This window comes from Tetrahymena thermophila (assembly GCF_000189635.1).
Source record: "Tetrahymena thermophila SB210 genomic scaffold scf_8254430, whole genome shotgun sequence".
In the NCBI taxonomy this organism is placed as follows: Eukaryota; Ciliophora; class Oligohymenophorea; order Hymenostomatida; family Tetrahymenidae; genus Tetrahymena; species Tetrahymena thermophila.
Window position 1 is genome coordinate 1 of NW_002476211.1, and position 20,103 is coordinate 20,103.

Sequence of the window (20,103 nt, forward strand, 5' to 3'; positions counted from 1 at the left end):
CACAATAAAAAGAAAAAGAGCTTTATTGTTTTTAATTAGTTTTATAATTTAAAATATCACAATCCAAAACAAATAAACTGTTTTTACTCAAGATTAAGTGTCAAATTTGAGAGATTAGTAAATTTTGCTAAACCAGAACCTAAGCCTGATGCACCTTCATCACCAATTTGATTGCCACTTTTTAAATATTGAAGAAAAGATATATCATTAAATATTTAATTAGAAGGAAAAAATTATTAAAAAATATGAAATAATAAGATTAGTTAATTAAAAATAAAAGCAAAAGTTGAAAATAAAATGAAGAATTTTTAAATTAACAAAGAAAAAACAAAAAAAAAGCAAGCACTATAAAAAGAAAAAGAAAAAAGAGCTTTATTGTTTTTAATTAGTTTATATAATTAAAAATATCACAATCCAAAACAAATAAACTGTTTTTACTCAAGATTAAGTGTCAAATTTGAGAGATTAGTAAATTTTGCTAAACCAGAACCTAAGCCTGATGCACCTTCATCACCAATTTGATTGCCACTTTTTAAATATTGAAGAAAAGATATATCATTAAATATTTAATTAGAAGGAAACAATGAAGAAAAATATGAAATAATAAGATTAGTTAATTAAAAATAAAAGCAAAAGTTGAAAATAAAATGATGAATTTTTAAATTAACAAAGAAAAAACAAAAAAAAAAAGCTAGCACTATAAAAAGAAAAAGAAAAAAGAGCTTTATTGTTTTTAATTAGTTTATATAATTAAAAATATCACAATTCAAAACAAATAAACTGTTTTTACTAAAGTTAAAGTGTCAAATTTGAGAGATTAATGCATTTTGCTAAACCAGAACCTAAGCCTGATGCACCTTCATAACCAATTTGATTGCCACTTTTTAAATATTGAAGAAAAGATATATCATTAAATATTTAATTAGAAGGAAAAAATGAAGAAAAATATGAAATAATAAGATTAGTTAATTAAAAATAAAAGCAAAAGTTGAAAATAAAATGATGAATTTTTAAATTAACAAAGAAAAAACAAAAAAAAAGCTAGCACTATAAAAAGAAAAAGAAAAAAGAGCTTTATTGTTTTTAATTAGTTTATATAATTAAAAATATCACAATCCAAAACAAATAAACTGTTTTTACTAAAGTTAAAGTGTCAAATTTGAGAGATTAATGCATTTTGCTAAACCAGAACCTAAGCCTGATGCACCTTCATCACCTATTTGATTGTCACTTTTTAAATATTGAAGAAAAGATATATCATTAAATATTTAATTAGAAGGAAAAAATGAAGAAAAATATGAAATAATAAGATTAGTTAATTAAAAATAAAAGCAAAAGTTGAAAATAAAATGATGAATTTTTAAATTAACAAAGAAAAAACAAAAAAAAAGCAAGCACAACAAAAAGAAAAAGAAAAAAGAGCTTTATTGTTTTTAATTAGTTTTATAATTAAAAATATCACAATCCAAAACAAATAAACTGTTTTTACTTAAGATTAAGTGTCAAATTTGAGAGATTAATGCATTTTGCTAAACCAGAAACTAAGCCTGATGCACCTTCATAACCAATTCGATTGCCACTTTTTAAATATTGAAGAAAAGATATATCATTAAATATTTAATTAGAAGGAAAAAATGAAGAAAAATATGAAATAATAAGATTATTTAATTAAAAATAAAAGCAAAAGTTGAAAATAAAATGATGAATTTTTAAATTAACAAAGAAAAAACAAAAAAAAAGCTAGCACTATAAAAAGAAAAAGAAAAAAGAGCTTTATTGTTTTTAATTAGTTTATATAATTAAAAATATCACAATCCAAAACAAATAAACTGTTTTTACTAAAGTTAAAGTGTCAAATTTGAGAGATTAATGCATTTTGCTAAACCAGAACCTAAGCCTGATGCACCTTCATCACCTATTTGATTGTCACTTTTTAAATATTGAAGAAAAGATATATCATTAAATATTTAATTAGAAGGAAACAATGAAGAAAAATATGAAATAATAAGATTAGTTAATTAAAAATAAAAGCAAAAGTTGAAAATAAAATGATGAATTTTTAAATTAACAAAGAAAAAACAAAAAAAAAGCAAGCACAACAAAAAGAAAAAGAAAAAAGAGCTTTATTGTTTTTAATTAGTTTTATAATTAAAAATATCACAATCCAAAACAAATAAACTGTTTTTACTTAAGGTTAAGTGTCAAATTTGAGAGATTAATGCATTTTGCTAAACCAGAAACTAAGCCTGATGCACCTTCATAACCAATTCGATTGCCACTTTTTAAATATTGAAGAAAAGATATATCATTAAATATTTAATTAGAAGGAAAAAATTATTAAAAAATATGAAATATTAAGATTAGTTAATTATGAAACTTTTTCCATCCTAGGTTTTCAAAATTTATTTTTTTCAAAAAAAATGATATTTTATGCTTTCTAAAAATTAGCTTTATTTATAATGTTATTTAGAATGAAATTAAATAGGTATTTCACTATAGTTAATTAGAAGGAAAAAATGAAGAAATAATATGAAATAATAAGTTTAATAAAAAAATTAACAAAGAATGAAAAAATAAGAAATCATAATAAAAAGAAAAAGGAAAACAAATCAAATCAAATAAATTAAAAGAACTTTAATGTTTTAAATTAACTTTTATAATTAAAAATATTACAATGTAAAACAAATAAATAGCTTTTATTAATTGTAAGTTTTAATAGCAAAAATGAAGAAAAAATATCTAATAATAAAAAATGAATAATAAATAAATAATTAAAAATTGAAATAAAAATTAAGGTAAAATAGCTAAAAAATTTTATTTTTAATAAAAATCAAAAAATAAATAATGATGATGATAATTTCTTTTATAAAAATTATTTATTTAAAAAAATTGAAAATTAAATATACAAAATATATAAATAATAATAAAAATAATGTTTTTTAATTAAATATACCTCAGATCAATACGGAGAACCTAATGAGATAAAAGTGAAGAGCTTAAAAACTTTTTTTATTAATTTATATAAATTTAAAATATATTAATAAAAAAATTAATGATTACTTCTTCTAATCTATTATATTTTTAAATCTATTATATCATTTATTTTTCTTTTCAAAGATATTGAATAGCAACTTATGAAATTTGATTAATTAATTAATTATAAATGGATAAAAAGAACAAATAAAAAAAAATTAATTAATTATCAAATAATTTATAAATTTGGTTTTATGAATAGATAGATATCACAGAAAAATTAATTTAACATTCACTTTTTAAACTTAATATTTGTATTTAAAACATATACTTAAAAATAAATATAGCAGGAATTAGAGACGGCCAGTTATTTATTTAGTCATATTTGAAAAAAACCTAGTAGTTAATGTTCTTAAATATTATTAAAATAATGTTTATAAGTAGATTTTTATGTTTGTTTTATCTCTGTAATTTTAGGAATATTTATAATATCTCTAATTATAGCATGATGCCATACAAAAATTTCACTTGGAAGCGCTTAAGTAATTTAATTAATATTTGTAAAAAGAATTATTAAAATAAATATATAAATTTATGATTATACATGTTTTAAAAAATTTAAAATCATTTTTACGAAATATATATATGAAAGTAGGTAGGCATACTTAATTTTTTTTATAATAAAATATTTTATAAATTTTTAAACTATTGAAATTCCACTGACATTAAGTATCCAGCCAGCGGAATTTCAATACCTGAATTAGCCATAATATATATTAATTTATTATTCTACTAAATATTTATTAATTTCCAACTGTAGAAATAATTATCAGAGAATAGAAATATTATTATTTATACAAATATTCATAAATTATTAGGGCATATACTATTATTTAACTTCTTTTGATGCTAATTAGATTCCTATTACTTGCCAAAAATGTTATTTATAAATAAATAAAAATATATTTCAAAAAAATTTAATGCATTACAAATATAATACTAAATATTACAATATTTTCTATTATTATATTATTATATTATAGTATATTCACTTTTTTCAAACGACTGTACTATGTATGACCTTTATTTAATCAAAAAACTGGTAATAAAAAACTAATAAATTGATATTTTTATCAATTTGCTATATTCTATTGAGCTAACTTTTACAATTATTTCATTGCATTTTTATGGTTTTTATTAAGTTGAATACATTTTTCATAATTTTTTATGGATTCTAAATGTTTTTTAACTTTTAAATATGCAGAACCTAAATTATAGTAACTACTTTATAGACATTAATCATAGAATGACTTTTCATCTAAATTACAGTTTTTTATCAAAATAGAATATAAATTTTCACATTCATTATATTTTTATATTGCTTCCAAGTACATATGCTATCTGTAATATATATTACCTAAATTGTATAAACAAATGAAGCTGCTGCTGCTGCTGTTTTCATCGTTTTGATTTAATTTTTGACACTTACAGTAGTATTTTTTAGCCTCATCCATCTATCCTATTTTATAATAAGCAGAACCTAAATTTAAGTTACAATTAAAGTGTTAAGGGTCCAATTAGAGACATTCTAAGAACATTTTTATAGCTTCGTTAAACATTTTGTTGTTTTAGTATGCTATTCCAAGATAATATTTACCAAAAAAATCAATTTTTGGATTGAATTTTAGCCATTCTTAATATGATTTGATAGCTTCATCGAACAAACCAATTTCAAGATATGCGTTTCCTATATTATAGTAACAAATGTGTTAATTTGGATTCACTTTTAGACAGTTTTAATAGGATTTTATAGCTGCATGAAACATTTTTAGCTGACTTTGAATGTACCCTTGCTAAAACAAGAAAATATCATTTTTTTAAGAGATTTGGCAGCAAATAGTTATGAGGTCAAATGCATTTGATAGTTTATTTGATATCTTTTCCTTTGTATACCTTTTAAACAGAATTTATGCTTATTCAGCTGTCCACATTTCTTTTTTTATGTTTTCAAACTACAACAATATTTCTTATATGCTTTTAGGCCTCAAATTAATATCATAATTTAATATTTATAAAAGGATTTGATTCAAATTTTCATCAAGCTATTGTTTATCTTTTTCTAAAAACTCTTGTTTATTATATAATTTTGGAAGATTAATATTTCCTCCACTCAATTTAAAGAAGCAAATTCCAAAAGCCCAAATATCTCCATTGAAATCCTAAATTATCTTTTTATTATCCTCTTATTCATGTACTTGAAATAATAACTCTGGGGGATAATAATAAAAAGCTCCCTTAGGTTGAGATTGTTAATATGCTTTAGAGTTTTTTTCATCTTAAATCTTTTTTACTAAACCAAAATCGCATAGCTTTATTTAATTGAAGCTATCAATCAAAATATTCTTTAAAGATAAGTCTCTAAGCAAATAATTTTATTCATGCAAACATTTTATAGCAGAAAGCGTTTGGCAAGCATAATTCACGAATTACTCTTTTGAAATAAATGATTAACTTTTTTCAAACTCATCTATAACTTATTATAAATTTTTTTCACATTTTTCCATCACTATGAAGTAATGAAGTCCTATTTGGAACGAGTCTTCATACTTGACTATGTTAGGGTGAGTTTATTTCTTTAAAAAATCTGCTTCCGCTTTAGCTTCCTATAATAATTACTCTGAAACTTAATCAAGCACGCCATCAATTTTTATTATTTTAATTGCAAACTATGTTTTATTTTCAATATGTTCTGCAAAAACAACTGTACCAAAACTTCCTTAACCTAATACTTAATTGGTGATCTTCAATCTTTTTTTTTCATGCAGTATTTCAAAAGTTTTGCTACTCATTTTGAAAAAATAAAAATAAATTTATTTCTACTTTGACTAACTCGCTAATTAAATAAGAAGATAAATTGAAGTTTAATAAAAAAATCCTTTTTGAATATTATTAATTATTTTTTAGTGTTTCTCTTTATTCTAATTGGTTTCCTAAATCTTTATTTTATTAATATTTTCCCTTCTTTCATTTATAAAAATAAATAGGGTATACAATAAAAAAATTATTAAATTTGATTTTAATATACGTACAAAACACCATTCTAACTATCCTAATTGTACAAATTTTCAAGTTATTTTATAATATTATAGTATTTGTAAAATATTTTTATTTATTTTAGATTTTTTTATAATAAACATAGTTTAAATTACCATATATACTTTAAATCATTTTTAATTTACATTTAATTTTCAAAAAAAATTAAATATTTGAATGAAGATGTAAATTACATCAATTTTGAAGCCATAAATCAAATGAAGAAATTTTATTTTTCAATGAAATGATTATTTAATGCAAATTTAAAATTTAACCAAAGTAAGATATAAGATCGATATTAAATTTGAAGAATTTAAAATATTATTTTCTAATATTTAAAATTACTCTTTGAAAATAGTTGTAAAAAACATAATGTGCAAATATTTTCTCAAATATAAAATTGATAGTGCAAAAATATTCGCTACTATTCATTTTTGCACTCTTTCAATATTTATTTTAATTTAAATTTTCTTAATAAAATAAATATCAATTAATTATTAAGTTAAATAAAAATTAGTAAAATCAATTAACACTTAAAAAAAATAAAATTAGGTTTCACTAAAATAATTTTTTTTAGTAGATAGATAGCAATTATAATAAAATCTTTATTTTTATATATCTTCTTTGTTCTAAGGTTATTGAATATGTAGTTTATATATTTGATATTAATTTTGCAAATTTGACAAACTTAATTTCAATTTCAAAAAAAATGTATAAAAAGTTCTAGTATAATTAATATATTAACAACATAATCATTTATAGATGCTTATTTTTTTAATGGGATAAGATTTTTAAATAAGTAAATTCTATTTATTTTTATATAGATTAAAGAAAAATCAATTCAATTACAATTAAATAAATAATTGTCAAATTTTTATTGTTTTGTTTGTTTTCATATAACTTTTTGATTGCATACAAAATATGGTTTTGTCATTATTTTTGCTTTTTTTTCTTCATTCTGATTACTTAAAAGCTTAAATTAATCAATGTGATTCAGGGTATTATTTTAATGGAAAAGATTGTTCATAATGCCAATCCCCTTGTTTAACTTGTTAGAGTAGTTCATAGTGTCTTTCATGCATTGATAACATTAGTTATGTTTATAATTAATCCATTATGTCATGCTAATTAATTTGCGACAAATCCTGCGAATAATGCTCTACACCAAATGATCCAAATGGTTGTATTAGTTGCCATTAAGGATCATATTTAAGTGCTTAAAATTAATGCCTTTCCTGTGATTAACCTTGCTTATCCTGCCAAAATTCAAGTAATTTTTGTACTTTATGTCCAAATGGATATTAGCTTGATGAAAATAATAAATGCATTATTCCATAATGTCCATCAGGATGCTAAACCTGTAATTTATAAAATAACAATACAGTTTGCATTTCTTGTAATGATCAATATTATTTAGATGAAAATAAAAACTGCTAAAAATGTCAATTACCATGCTAAACTTGCACAGGATCGGCCTATTCTTGTACAAGTTGTTAAGATTAAAATTCCTATGTTTTAAACTCAAGCAATAATACTTGCCAATTAAAATGTTAAAATAACTGCTCCAGCTGCAATTATGATAATGGCCAAATTTATTGTATTTAGTGCAACCCTGGATACTATATTGATAGCTCTAGCAGTTGCTAATAATGCATTTCCCCTTGTTCTTCATGCAAAATTACTGCATCTACTTGCCTATCTTGCATAGATAATTACGTTTTTGTTGAATCAAATAATTCGTGCTCTCCTATTTGTGATTCTTCTTGCAAAACCTGTAGCAACCCCAAAGACACTTAATCTTGCTTATCTTGCTTTGATGGATCTTTTTTAGATAATAATAATTAGTGTTAAAAATGTATTTCTCCATGCTAAAATTGCAATTAAAAAGGCTCAAACTGTCTTTCTTGCATCTAAGATTATACATTTAATGCTACTTAGAACACCTGCTAACCAATATGTGATTCTTCTTGTAATTTATGCAGTCTTCCTTTGAATAGCTAATCGTGCTTATCTTGTTTTGATGGGTTTTATCTGAGTAATAATTAATGTTTTGCATGTTAATATCCTTGTGCTACCTGTTTAACATCCTCTAGCAATTGCTTGACATGCTAAAAGGATTATATATACTAATAATAAACTAATAGTTGCTCTCCAATTTGTTATAATTCTTGTAAAACTTGTAGCTTGCCTTTAAGTAGCTCTTCTTGTTTATCATGTTATGATGGATTTTTCTTAAATAATAATAATGAATGTTAGATTTGTTAGCCACCTTGTTAAAATTGTGTCATAAGTGCAAATACTTGTTAATCATGCATATAAAATTATACTTTAAACGTTACTTAAAGTTTGTGTTTCCCAATATGTGACCCGCCATGCTTGACCTGCAATCAACCTAAAAACAGCTCAGCTTGTCTGAGTTGTATTGACGGATTTTTTTTATTTAATAATTAATGCTTGAATTGTTAATCTCCTTGTGCATCGTGCATAGATTCTTCCTCTAATTGTTTATCTTGTATTGAAAATTATACTTTTATTTAATCATAAAATTACTGTAGTCCTAATTGCGATCCTTCTTGTAAAACATGCAGCTCTCCAAATAATAATTAATCTTGCTTATCTTGCGATGATGGATTCTATTTAACTAATGACTAATGTATATAGTGCTAGTTTCCTTGTTTAACTTGTCAAAATTAATCTAATAATTGCTAGTCTTGTTCTGTAAATTACATTTTAGATACTCTAAACAATTAATGTTAGCCAATTTGTGATCAAACTTGTAAGTCCTGTTTACTGCCTCTAAACAGTTCCTCATGCTTATCTTGCTATGAGGGATTTTTTTTTAGCAATAATCAGTGCTTACCCTGCATTCCTCCATGCTAAACTTGTTAAAATTCCCAAAAAAATTGCTTATCCTGTGAAATAGGATATAATTATAACCCACTTACAAACTACTGTGATCCAATTTGTGATTAAACTTGTTAATCATGCAGCTTACCATATAATAAAAATGCTTGTTTATCTTGTTTCGATGGTAATTTCCTACTAAATAACCAGTGCATTCCTTGCTAGCCTCCTTGTTTAAGTTGTTCTAATTTAAGTACATGTTTATCCTGTTAAAGTAGCTATATCTTCAACTCTGATACAAATTCATGCTCTCTAATTTGTCCTATTCTTTGCACTTCTTGCTAAATGAGTGATTTAAAAGTAATTTAGTGCTTATCATGCTAAGATGGGTTTTATGTAAGTTAATATTAATGTCTTGCTTGCTAAACTCCTTGCAAAACTTGCCAAGGGAAATAAACAAACTGCTTGTCTTGCATTGAAAATTACACCTATAGTCCTTCTTTAAATTTATGTAGTCCTATATGTGATCCCTCATGCAAATCATGTTATTCTCCGTACAATAGCCAATCGTGCTTAACATGTTTCGATGGTGACTATTTATTAAATAATGAATGCCTTTCATGTTAATTGCCATGCAAGAGTTGTTAAAATTCATCATAAACTTGCTTATCATGTATTGATAACTACACATTTAATTAATCAACATTTGATTGCTCACCAGTTTGTGATTAATCTTGCTATACATGCAGTTATCCACTAGATAGTTCTTCGTGTTTATCCTGTTATAATGGTTTCTACTTAAGTAATAAATAGTGCCTTCCCTGCGACTCTGAATGTTCTAGCTGTTAAATCACAGCTAATAATTGCACATAATGTTCAGATAATTATATATTTGATGAAGTTGAGGAAGTGTGTTTACCTATTTGTGCATAAACATGTAAAACATGTACACTACCTCTAATGAATAATTAATGCTCATCCTGCTTTGATGGCTATTATTTAAATAATTATTCGTGTGTTCCATGCTAATCACCTTGTTAAAATTGTATTGATCAAAGTAATTGCCTATCTTGTTTGAAGGATTATTCTTATAATTAATAAACAAATTAATGCAATTTAATATGTCCTGATTTATGCTAACAATGCTAATTTAATAAAGATAATTAAATTCAATGTTTAGTATGCATTGATGGATTTTATTTAAATAATTAGAGCTGTTTAAAATGTTCTTCTCCCTGTTTAACATGCTAATTTAGTAGTAATAATTGTTTATCTTGCGATTCTAATTACACATTTAGTAATGGATTATGTCTCCCTAATTGCGACCCAAAATGTAAAACTTGCACTTTACCAAATTTAAGCTCTGCATGTTTAACATGTTAAGATGGATACTATTTTGATAATAATTACTGTTTTCCTTGCTAATAACCTTGCTAAAATTGCTAATATTCTCCAAATAACTGTCTTTCATGCATAACAAATTATATTTTTAACACTAATTCTAATAGTTGCTCTCCAATATGTGATGTAACTTGCTAAACTTGTAGTTTACCTAACAATAATCTTGCATGTTTATCATGCTTTGATGGCTACTTTCTAAATAGTAATCAATGTATTCCTTGTGACTCTTCATGCGCTAAATGCTAAATTACATCAACAAACTGTATTTAATGTGCAAAGAATTATCTTGCTGACAACTAAAGTAATACTTGTTCGCCTATATGTGACCCTCTTTGCAAGACATGTGTAAAACCTTTAAATAAAAACTCTTGCTTATCTTGCTTTGACTAATATTATTTATTTAATGATGAGTGCTTATAATGTTCTCCTCCTTGTTTAACCTGTATCAATACAAACCTGAACTGTCTTTCATGCATCGATAACTACATTTACAATGATTCCTCCAATTAGTGTTTACCAAATTGCCCTTAGAATTGTTAGAACTGTACTCCAAATAATATACAAAGCAACACTTCCTCTGAAAATTCAAATTTTTTCATATGCATTTAATGCCAGGATGGATATTTTTTAGACTAAAATAAGAACTGCTAAAATTGTCAATAGCCTTGCTTAAACTGTTAAAATTAAGCAACAAACTGCACAAAATGTATTTAAAATTATTAATTAAATGCTTAAAATAATTTATGCATTCCTTAATGTGATATATCATGTTCCACTTGCTCGCTTCCATATGATCTTAACTCCTGTTTAAGTTGCTTTGATGGTTTTTATTTGAAATCAGGATAATGTTTGCAGTGCACATAACCCTGTAAGAGTTGTTAATTTAATGACACCTATTGTACTTCTTGCATTTAATATTATGGATTGAATTCTGCAACAAATTCTTGTTATCTCTTATGTCCTATAGGTTGCAAGGAATGCAATAACCTAAACAATTAATCATCATGCATTTCCTGCATTGATGGATATTATCTCACAAATGGATAATGCTTACCTTGCTAAAGCCCTTGTTCTACTTGCGAAAATGATGCTCAAAATTGCTTAACTTGTATTAAATATTATAAACTTGTTTCAGACTCTTAAAGAAGTTATTGTTCTCCAGTTTGCGATATATCTTGCTAAACTTGCACAGCCCCTAATGATTTCCGTTAATGCATGTCCTGTATAGAAGGCTATTATCTTTATTAAAACTCTTGTCTATCTTGCAGTTTCCCATGCTAATCTTGTGAAGGTTCTCCATCTAATTGTCTCTCTTGTGTGCAATGGCATAGCTTAGACCCATCAAGTAATACTTGTAACCTTACTTGTCCAACTGAATGTACTTCTTGTTTTGATTCATCTAGCAAGACAATTTGCTAAGAATGCATAGATGGCTACTATCTGAGCGAAGGAGTATGTAAACAATGTTAATTTCCATGCTAGAACTGCTTGAATGTGACTAGCTGCTTTAGCTGTTAAGAAAATTATACTTATGATGAATAAAACTAAACTTGTAATCCTATTTGCCACAGTTCTTGCAAGACATGCTCTTTTCCTAAGAAACAAAATGCCTGCTTAGAATGCAACGATGGATATTTTTTAGCTAAAAATAGATGTATTCCATGTTCAAGTTCTTGTGCTACTTGTGATACAACAGGAAATAAATGCTTAACTTGTGCTGAAGGATATGTTTACTCATCAATTTATAATTCTTGTTAATTCATTTGTAATCCTTCTTGCAAAACTTGTTTACCAGAAAGTCCTAATTCTTGTTTAACTTGCAAAACAGGTTATTATTAAATCGGAAATATGTGCATTAAATGTGAGTCTCCTTGTGCAACATGCGCAGATTAATCTACTAATTGTTTATCATGCATAACTAATTATGTATATGATTAAATAACAAGAACTTGTTTTCCATAGTGTTTTCCAACTTGTTCTGCTTGCATTACTCCTAATAATAATTTCTCTTGCACTAAATGCAAAGATGGATATTATCTTAGTGCTTTTAATCAATGTCTCCCTTGTTCTCCTCCTTGCCTTACTTGCAGTATTAATGCAAACAAATGCCTCTCTTGTATAGAAACTTATAAATTTGACAGTTAATTCAAAATTTGCATGATAATATGTGATAGTTCTTGTGCTACTTGTACATAGCCATTAAAAAGTACCTCTTGTAGTTCATGCAACGATTAGCGTGTACTTATAAATAACTAATGTCTTCCATGTTAGCCTCCTTGTGCCACTTGTGCTAAAACAACTACTAATTGCACTTCTTGTTTATAAAATTATACCTTAAATCCATAAACAAACACGTGTAAATCCTTATGTCATCAAAATTGCAAGACTTGTCTGCATCCTTATTCAGACACATCTTGCTCAAGCTGCTATGATGGATATTACTTAAATAACATTAATTAATGTTTATAATGTCAAAGCCCATGCTAAAATTGCTAAAAAGTTGCTATTTAGTGTAAGAGTTGTATTGATGGATATATTTTAAATCAAAGTACTCTAGAGTGTGTTTTAAATTGTGATAAATCCTGTAAAACTTGTTTTTCTCCATAGAATTCTAATGCATGCACATCTTGTCCAGATGGCTTTTATTTAATCAACAATTCATGTAAAAATTGTGATTTTCCTTGCCAAACATGTTAAATTTCCCCACAAGAATGCTTAAGCTGTTTTAATAATTACAAATTAGAAAATGTTTTAAAATAATGCACTCCAATTTGTGATATTTCATGTAAAAGCTGCTACCAACCATAAGATCCTTCTTAATGTATAGAATGTGCTTTTGGTTATTTTTTAAACAGTTAAAATAAATGCTAAATCTGCGAGAGTCCATGTTCTAGTTGTGTAGATAATCCCTCAAATTGTATAAGCTGTTTAGAAACATACTATTCAATTCCATTGAATGGTATATGCATAAAAATGAATTGCGATGAAACTTGCTTTACTTGCTCCAAAGATAATGATAGATAAGCTTGTATAAAATGCAAAGAAGGATTTGTTAAATTAGGAAATTTATGTGAAAAATGTGAATCTCCCTGTTAAGCATGCATCTAAAGCTAAATTTAATGCACTTCTTGTATTGCAAATTACAAATTAAAAAAAAATAAGTGTTATTTTAATTGTCATAGTTCTTGTAATACATGCTAGAATTAGTCTCCTTAAGAAGATAAATGTACATCATGCTTCGAAGGCTACTTTTTAGATGGTAATTAAATAGGAAGATGTGTCAAATGTAATTAAAACTGTGCTATTTGCAGTAATTTTCACACCTGTTTAGTTTGCCAAGAAGGATATTTACAAATTTAGGGCGTATGTTAAATGGATTGCCATTATTCATGCTTAACATGTAGAAAGCCTAATAGCAAACTTGATTGCTTGAGTTGTGACTCATCAAAAATATTAATATAAAACTCATGCTAAAGATGTCCTAATGGCTAATTTCCTAGCTAAAATTATAATACTTGTTTAAATTGTGTACAAAATTGTTAAATTTGTTCAAGTCTAAGTAGTTGTTCATAATGTCTATCTGGATATTTTTTAGACTAAAATATGTAATGCCAAAAAATAGAATGCCACTATTCATGTTAGCTTTGCACAGGGAATTCTTATTCTGAATGCCTTTAATGCAATGAAACAAGAAAATTAGTACCTCTTGAGCCATCTTCTTAAATCCATTTATGCGAATGTAGAGAAGGCTATAGTGAGAATAATTAATCAAAATGTTAGCATAGCCAAATTTAATAAAATCTTTAACATGCATTTGGAATATCTGCACTAGTAGTTTATTCTTTGACCACTTTATTAAGTAATTTTATTTTTTAAAATACAACACAATTCATATTTTTATATCAAAGCTTTCAAAAAAATTAGAAATTTAAAAAGTTTTAAATTTTTTAGCTATTAAAATATAATTTTTCAATTCCAATTTATATGATAAATAATAAAATATTACAATATATATATATATATATATATATTATAAAATAAAATTTTTTATTGTTATAGGCATTTCTGACTTAAATCCTGTGATTTTATTTGGTTTGGTAGAATTAAATCAGAGTTTAAGCTATATGAGTTTCATAAATGATATACCAGCATTAGGGTTTGACTAAATGATGAATTTATTATCTTATAACTAAATTACTAATCTATTTGATTTTTCATACTTCAGTGAAAATAATAGTGGCTACTATAATCTTAGAATTTTAGAAAGCAATTAAAAAAATAATTTGAATAAAAGAGTAAATACTGTTTACAATAATAGTACTGATTCAATAGCAAATAAAAAAGTTAAAATGAATCCTAAGCTAATTATTTTTTTAGAGTAGAGCTTCACATATTTGAGTTCAGTGATTCTAATCACTTTGAATGCTTCTGCTTTGGTTTTAGCTTGTCTTTTTTCGTATTTTAAGGTTAAGGATTAATACAAGGGAATTATTAAAATAAAAAGAATATTTTGCATTTCTCTACCATTGTTAGTTTTATACTTTACTTCATAAGATTTAGCTTTATTGGTTTTTAATCAATTTTAATCTTTTATATATAGTAACAAATAAGATGTTACAGACTCAATTCTCTGTATATTTACATTAATTTATCTCATCTCGTTTGTCTCTTTTTTATTCTATAAGTTAGAGTATTTGAAAGTCCTTTAAAATGATCAAAAATATTAGCAAAGCTTAGCTGAAATAACTATTAAAAATGATTGCAACAACTAAAACAAAAATACCTCTTAACCTGCAAATTTGGAAAATAGTCCTCAAGCAAAAAATGAATTTTTTGATGCTAGAAAAGAAATTTATTAAGATAAGAAGGAAAATATATTTGCTAATAATGAAATTTCGACAGAAAAAAATGAAAATCTTGAAACCAAAAACCAAAATCAATTAAAAAAAAGCGATTCCATCTTTAGTTAAAACGAAAATTAGCCATTATAAGAACAATCTCAAAATAATAAAAAATAAAAAATATTTAGTAATGTCGAATTTTAAATGTTTAAAACTGAGAAATTATCTGAATAAATAAATGATTAGATCTTTAAAAGTGATATTTAATTTACAAAGAACGAATCGATTAAATAAAAAAGCGAAAGCTAAAAAGATGATTTGAATATTCAAAATTTAACTAAAACTATTAGCATAGAAAGTAAATAAGAAGAGCCCTGTTAATTTGCTACAATACAAAATATGGTAGATTTAGACAATTAATATTAAGCAACTAATTAAGATATTAATAAATCAGATATCAAAATTAATAAAAACTAGAATACTTATTTTATTATTATCAAAATGATTAGACAAGATACATTTGGATGCAGAAATTTTATTTAATTCAGTGTTATAAAAAAGATAATTGTATCGATGATAACAGCTCTTATATCATCAAGCAGTTTAGAATAAATATGTTTGCTATTAACAGTTTATATAGGATATCTAATTTATTTTATAATTTCGAAACCGTTTATCAACTCTAAGTTTAACTACTTCTGCATATTTATCAATTCAGTGGTTTCTATGCTACATATGTTTTACCTTATTATGATCAGTTCTACTTATCAGTAAGATCGGTCATAGTAAATTTCTTTACTTATGGCAATCATTGTAATCTGTCTTTTCTTTTTCTAATCAGTGATAGCTTTTGTATTTTTTGTTCTAACAATCTTGCATAAAATTAAAAGAAAATCAAATATAAGAATACCCACAACAGTTTTGTAAAAAGAATCTTTACCAGTTTCTCAAAATGAGCCAAATAATGAAATATTTTCTCAAACAAAAGAAGAAATTTAAATATAAAGGTAATAAAATTTAAATCACCAAACTCAATACAACCAACACTCTGAGGCAAACTTAATATAAATGAGGATACTCCACTAAAAATAATAATGAAAAAAATAATAATCAACTCATCTAAAATAAAATTTTAAACTACTTTTAAATTATTTTGCAAAGCTACTAACAACAATTTTAAGAGTAAATAATAAAATTAAAATATTTAATCTATTTATTTTAGAGATAGTAAGAGTGAAGGTCAAATTATATTTAAGAATAAAATTAAAATAGTCATTAATAATATCTCAAATTAAGTTTAAAATAATAAATTTAAACTGAATAATAAAATGATAAAAATTTCTATCATTATTTAAAATATGACCTTCAAAATTTATTTCATAAAAAACTAATAATTAGTAATTGTCTTCTGTTTAACTAATAATAAATAAAAAATTAACCATCCAAAAATTATTTAAAAAAAAATAATTCAATACTTTAAGATGAAATAGATAAATCTATTCATTCATATTAAATTAATTAAAAGTGTAAATTATTTGCTATTATTCAAACATTATAGAGTAATTTGATTAAAAAGTAAAGACTTTATTTATTTACTTTTTGATATTTAAATATTTAATATTTTGTATTTATTTTACTTTAAAAATGTATTAAATATAGAATATATATATAGCGCTTCCAGGATTAAAATTCTTGTGGTAGCGCTACCGCAAGTTATTAATTACTAGAATTTTTTCAAATATGGCTAACTGGCTATCTCTAATTCCTACTATATATATATTTAGTATATGTTTTAAATACAAATATTAAGATTAAATAATGAATGTTAACTTAATTTTTATGTGATATTTCTGATATTTAATAATTAATTATTATATTTTATTTGTACTTTTTATTAATTAATAATTAATTAAATTCCATAAATTGCTATTCAATATTTTTGAGAAAAAAAATAAATGATGTAATAGATTAAAAAATATAATAGATTAGAAGAAGTAATTATTAATTTTTTTATTAATATCCTTTAAATTTAAATAAATTAATACAAAAAGTTTTTAAGCTCTTCACTTTTATCTCATTAGGTTCTCCATATTGATATCAAGTATATTTTATTTATAAATATTATTTTTATTATTATTAATATTTTGTATATATTTAACTTTCAATTTATTTAAATAAATAATTTTTTTTTTAGAAATTATCATCATTATTCATTGATTTTTATTAAAACAAAATTTTTTTAGGTATTTTAACTTAAATTTTAATTCAACTTTTAATTATTTATTATTCATTTTTTATAATTTGATATTTTTTCTTCATTTTTGCTATTAAAACTTACACTAAATAAAAGCAGTTCATTAGTTTTGAATTGTAATATTTTTAATTATAAAAGTTAATTTAAAACATTAAAGCTCTTTCAATTTATTTGATTTATTTACCTTTTTCTTTTTATTGTGATTTCTTTTTTTTTCATTCTTTGTACATTTAATTAATTTTTAATTAATATTATTCTTTCATATTTTTTCTTCATTTTTTTCTTCTAATTAACTAGAGTGAAATGCCTATTTAATTTACAAATGGCAAAATGTAAAATACCTTAATAACATAATAAATAAATCTAAATTAGCTTTTAACAGCTTTATTTTTGAGTTTTTAGAAAGCTTTAAATTAACAAAATGTAAAATTTGAAATAATTTATACCGTATATTCTTATAAACATATCATTTTTTTTGAAAAAAATAAATTTTGAAAAATTTTACAAAAAATCTGAGCTGAATTTAAGGACATATATTTATCAGTTCTAGATTAATTCTAAACACGGTATATATATTTACTTTTTGTAAATTTGAATGGCAATTTTCTCTATATTTAATGATATATTTTTTTTTCAATATTTAAAAAGTTCCAATTTTTTTGGTGACAGAGTAGCATCAGGCTTAGGTCATGGTCTAGCAAAGTGCATTAATCTCTCAAATTTGACACTTGACCTTTAGTAAAAACAGTTTATTTGTTTTGGATTGTGATATTTTAATTATAAAAACTAATTTAAAACAATAAAGCTCTTTTTTCTTTTTCTTTTTATTGTGCTTGCTTTTTTTTGTTCTTTCTTTGTTAATTTAACTCATCATTTTATTTTCTATTTTTGCTTTTATTATTAATTAATCTATCTTATTATTTCATACTTATTCTTCATTTTTCCTTCTAATTAACTATTTAATCATATATTTTTTCTTCAATATTTAAAAAGTGATAATGCAATTGGTGACAAAGGTGCATCAGGCTTAGGTTCTGGTTTAGCAAAGTGCATTAATCTCTCAAATTTGACACTCGACCTTGTGTAAAAACAGTTTATTTGTTTTGGATTGTGATTTTTTAATTATAAAAACTAATTTAAAACAATAAAGCTCTTTTTTATTTTTCTTTTTAATGTGCTTGCTTTTTTTTGATCTTTCTTTGTTAATTTAACTCATCATTTTATTTTCAACTTTTGCTTTTATTATTAATTAATCTATCTTATTATTTCACTTTTATTCTTCATTTTTCCTTCTAATTAACTATTTAATCATACATTTTTTCTTCAATATTTAAAAAGTTGTAATGAAATTGGTGCAAAGGGTGCATCAGGCTTAGGTTCTGGTTTAGGAAAGTGCATTAATCTCTCAAATTTGACACTTAAACTTAAGTAAAAACAGTTTATTTGTTTTGGATTGTGATATTTTAATTATAAAAACTAATTTAAAACAAGAAAGCTCTTTTTTATTTTTGTTTTTATTGTTCTTGCTTTTTTTTGTTCTTTCTTTGTTAATTTAACTAATCATTTTATTTTCTATTTTTGCTTTTATTATTAATTAATCTATCTTATTATTTCATTCTTATTCTTCATTTTTCCTTCTAATTAACTATTTAATCATACATTTTTTCTTCAATATTTAAAAAGTTCTAATAAAATTGGTGCAAAGGGTGCATCAGGCTTAGGTTCTGGTTTAGCAAAGTGCATTAATCTCTCAAATATGACACTTAACCTTGTGTAAAAACAGTTTATTTGTTTTGGATTGTGATTTTTTAATTATAAAAACTAATTTAAAACAATAAAGCTCTTTTTTATTTTTCTTTTTAATGTGCTTGCTTTTTTTTGTTCTTTCTTTGTTAATTTAACTAATCATTTTATTTTCTATTTTTGCTTTTATTATTAATTAATCTAACTTATTATTTCACTTTTATTCTTCATTTTTCCTTCTAATTAACTATTTAATCATATATTTTTTCTTCAATATTTAAAAAGTAGGAATAAAATTGGTGACGAAGGTGCATCAGGCTTAGGTTCTGGTTTAGGAAAGGGCATTAATCTCTCAAATTTGACACTTTATCTTGAGTAAAAACAGTTTATTTGTTTTGGATTGTGATTTTTTAATTATAAAAATTAATTTAAAACAATAAAGCTCTTTTTTATTTTTCTTTTTATTGTGCTTGCTTTTATTTGTTCTTTTTTTGTTAATTTAACTTATTCATCAATTTATTTTCAAATTTTACTTTTATTTTTAATTAATTAATCTTATTATTTCATATTTATTTTTTAATTTTTCCTTCTAATTAACTTTTTAATGATATATTTTTTCTTCAATATTTAAAAAGTGCTAATTAAATTGGTGACAAAGGTGCATCAGGCTTAGATTCTGGTTTAGGAAAGTGCATTAATCTCTCAAATTTGACACTTGACCTTTAGTAAAACAGTTTATTTGTTTTGGATTGTGATATTTTAATTATAAAAACTAATTTAAAACAATAAAGCTCTTTTTTATTTTTCTTTTTATTGTGCTTGCTTTTTTTTGTTCTTTCTTTGTTAATTTAACTCATCATTTTATTTTCTATTTTTGCTTTTATTATTAATTAATCTATCTTATTATTTCACTTTTATTCTTCATTTTTCCTTCTAATTAACTATTTAATCATA

General features: G+C 23.7%; 4 protein-coding genes across 4 annotated transcripts; 2 read left to right on the forward strand and 2 right to left on the reverse strand. All coding sequences in view use genetic code 6, as the record gives it.

Annotated features, from left to right (window-relative positions):
• Positions 1-56: 56 nt before the first annotated feature.
• TTHERM_001466239 (hypothetical protein) lies at positions 57-3,099 on the reverse strand (the record flags this gene model as incomplete). Its single annotated transcript, XM_012799784.1, has 9 exons — positions 57-177; positions 439-528; positions 791-880; positions 1,141-1,230; positions 1,490-1,579; positions 1,840-1,929; positions 2,189-2,278; positions 2,954-3,003; positions 3,061-3,099. The coding sequence occupies 9 exons, from the start codon at positions 3,097-3,099 to the stop codon at positions 57-59; spliced, it is 750 nt and encodes a 249-aa protein (XP_012655238.1).
• Positions 3,100-4,106: 1,007 nt separating this feature from the next.
• On the reverse strand, positions 4,107-5,822 carry TTHERM_01466240 (tetratricopeptide repeat protein; the record flags this gene model as incomplete). Its single annotated transcript, XM_001029519.3, has 1 exon — positions 4,107-5,822. One exon carries the CDS (start codon positions 5,820-5,822, stop codon positions 4,107-4,109), a length of 1,716 nt encoding a protein of 571 aa, XP_001029519.1.
• Positions 5,823-7,182: 1,360 nt separating this feature from the next.
• Positions 7,183-15,657, forward strand: TTHERM_01466260 (zinc finger lsd1 subclass family protein; the record flags this gene model as incomplete). The annotated part of the gene is made up of 4 exons (XM_001029521.2): positions 7,183-14,170; positions 14,371-14,943; positions 15,001-15,554; positions 15,607-15,657. 4 exons carry the CDS (start codon positions 7,183-7,185, stop codon positions 15,655-15,657), a joined length of 8,166 nt encoding a protein of 2,721 aa, XP_001029521.2.
• A 2,170-nt stretch (positions 15,658-17,827) lies between these two features.
• On the forward strand, positions 17,828-19,900 carry TTHERM_001466260 (hypothetical protein; the record flags this gene model as incomplete). Its single annotated transcript, XM_012799785.1, has 7 exons — positions 17,828-17,853; positions 18,055-18,144; positions 18,400-18,489; positions 18,745-18,834; positions 19,090-19,179; positions 19,435-19,524; positions 19,785-19,900. Coding segments are annotated over 7 exons (592 nt in total), but the record flags the coding sequence as incomplete, so codon positions are not given.
• Positions 19,901-20,103: the final 203 nt, after the last annotated feature.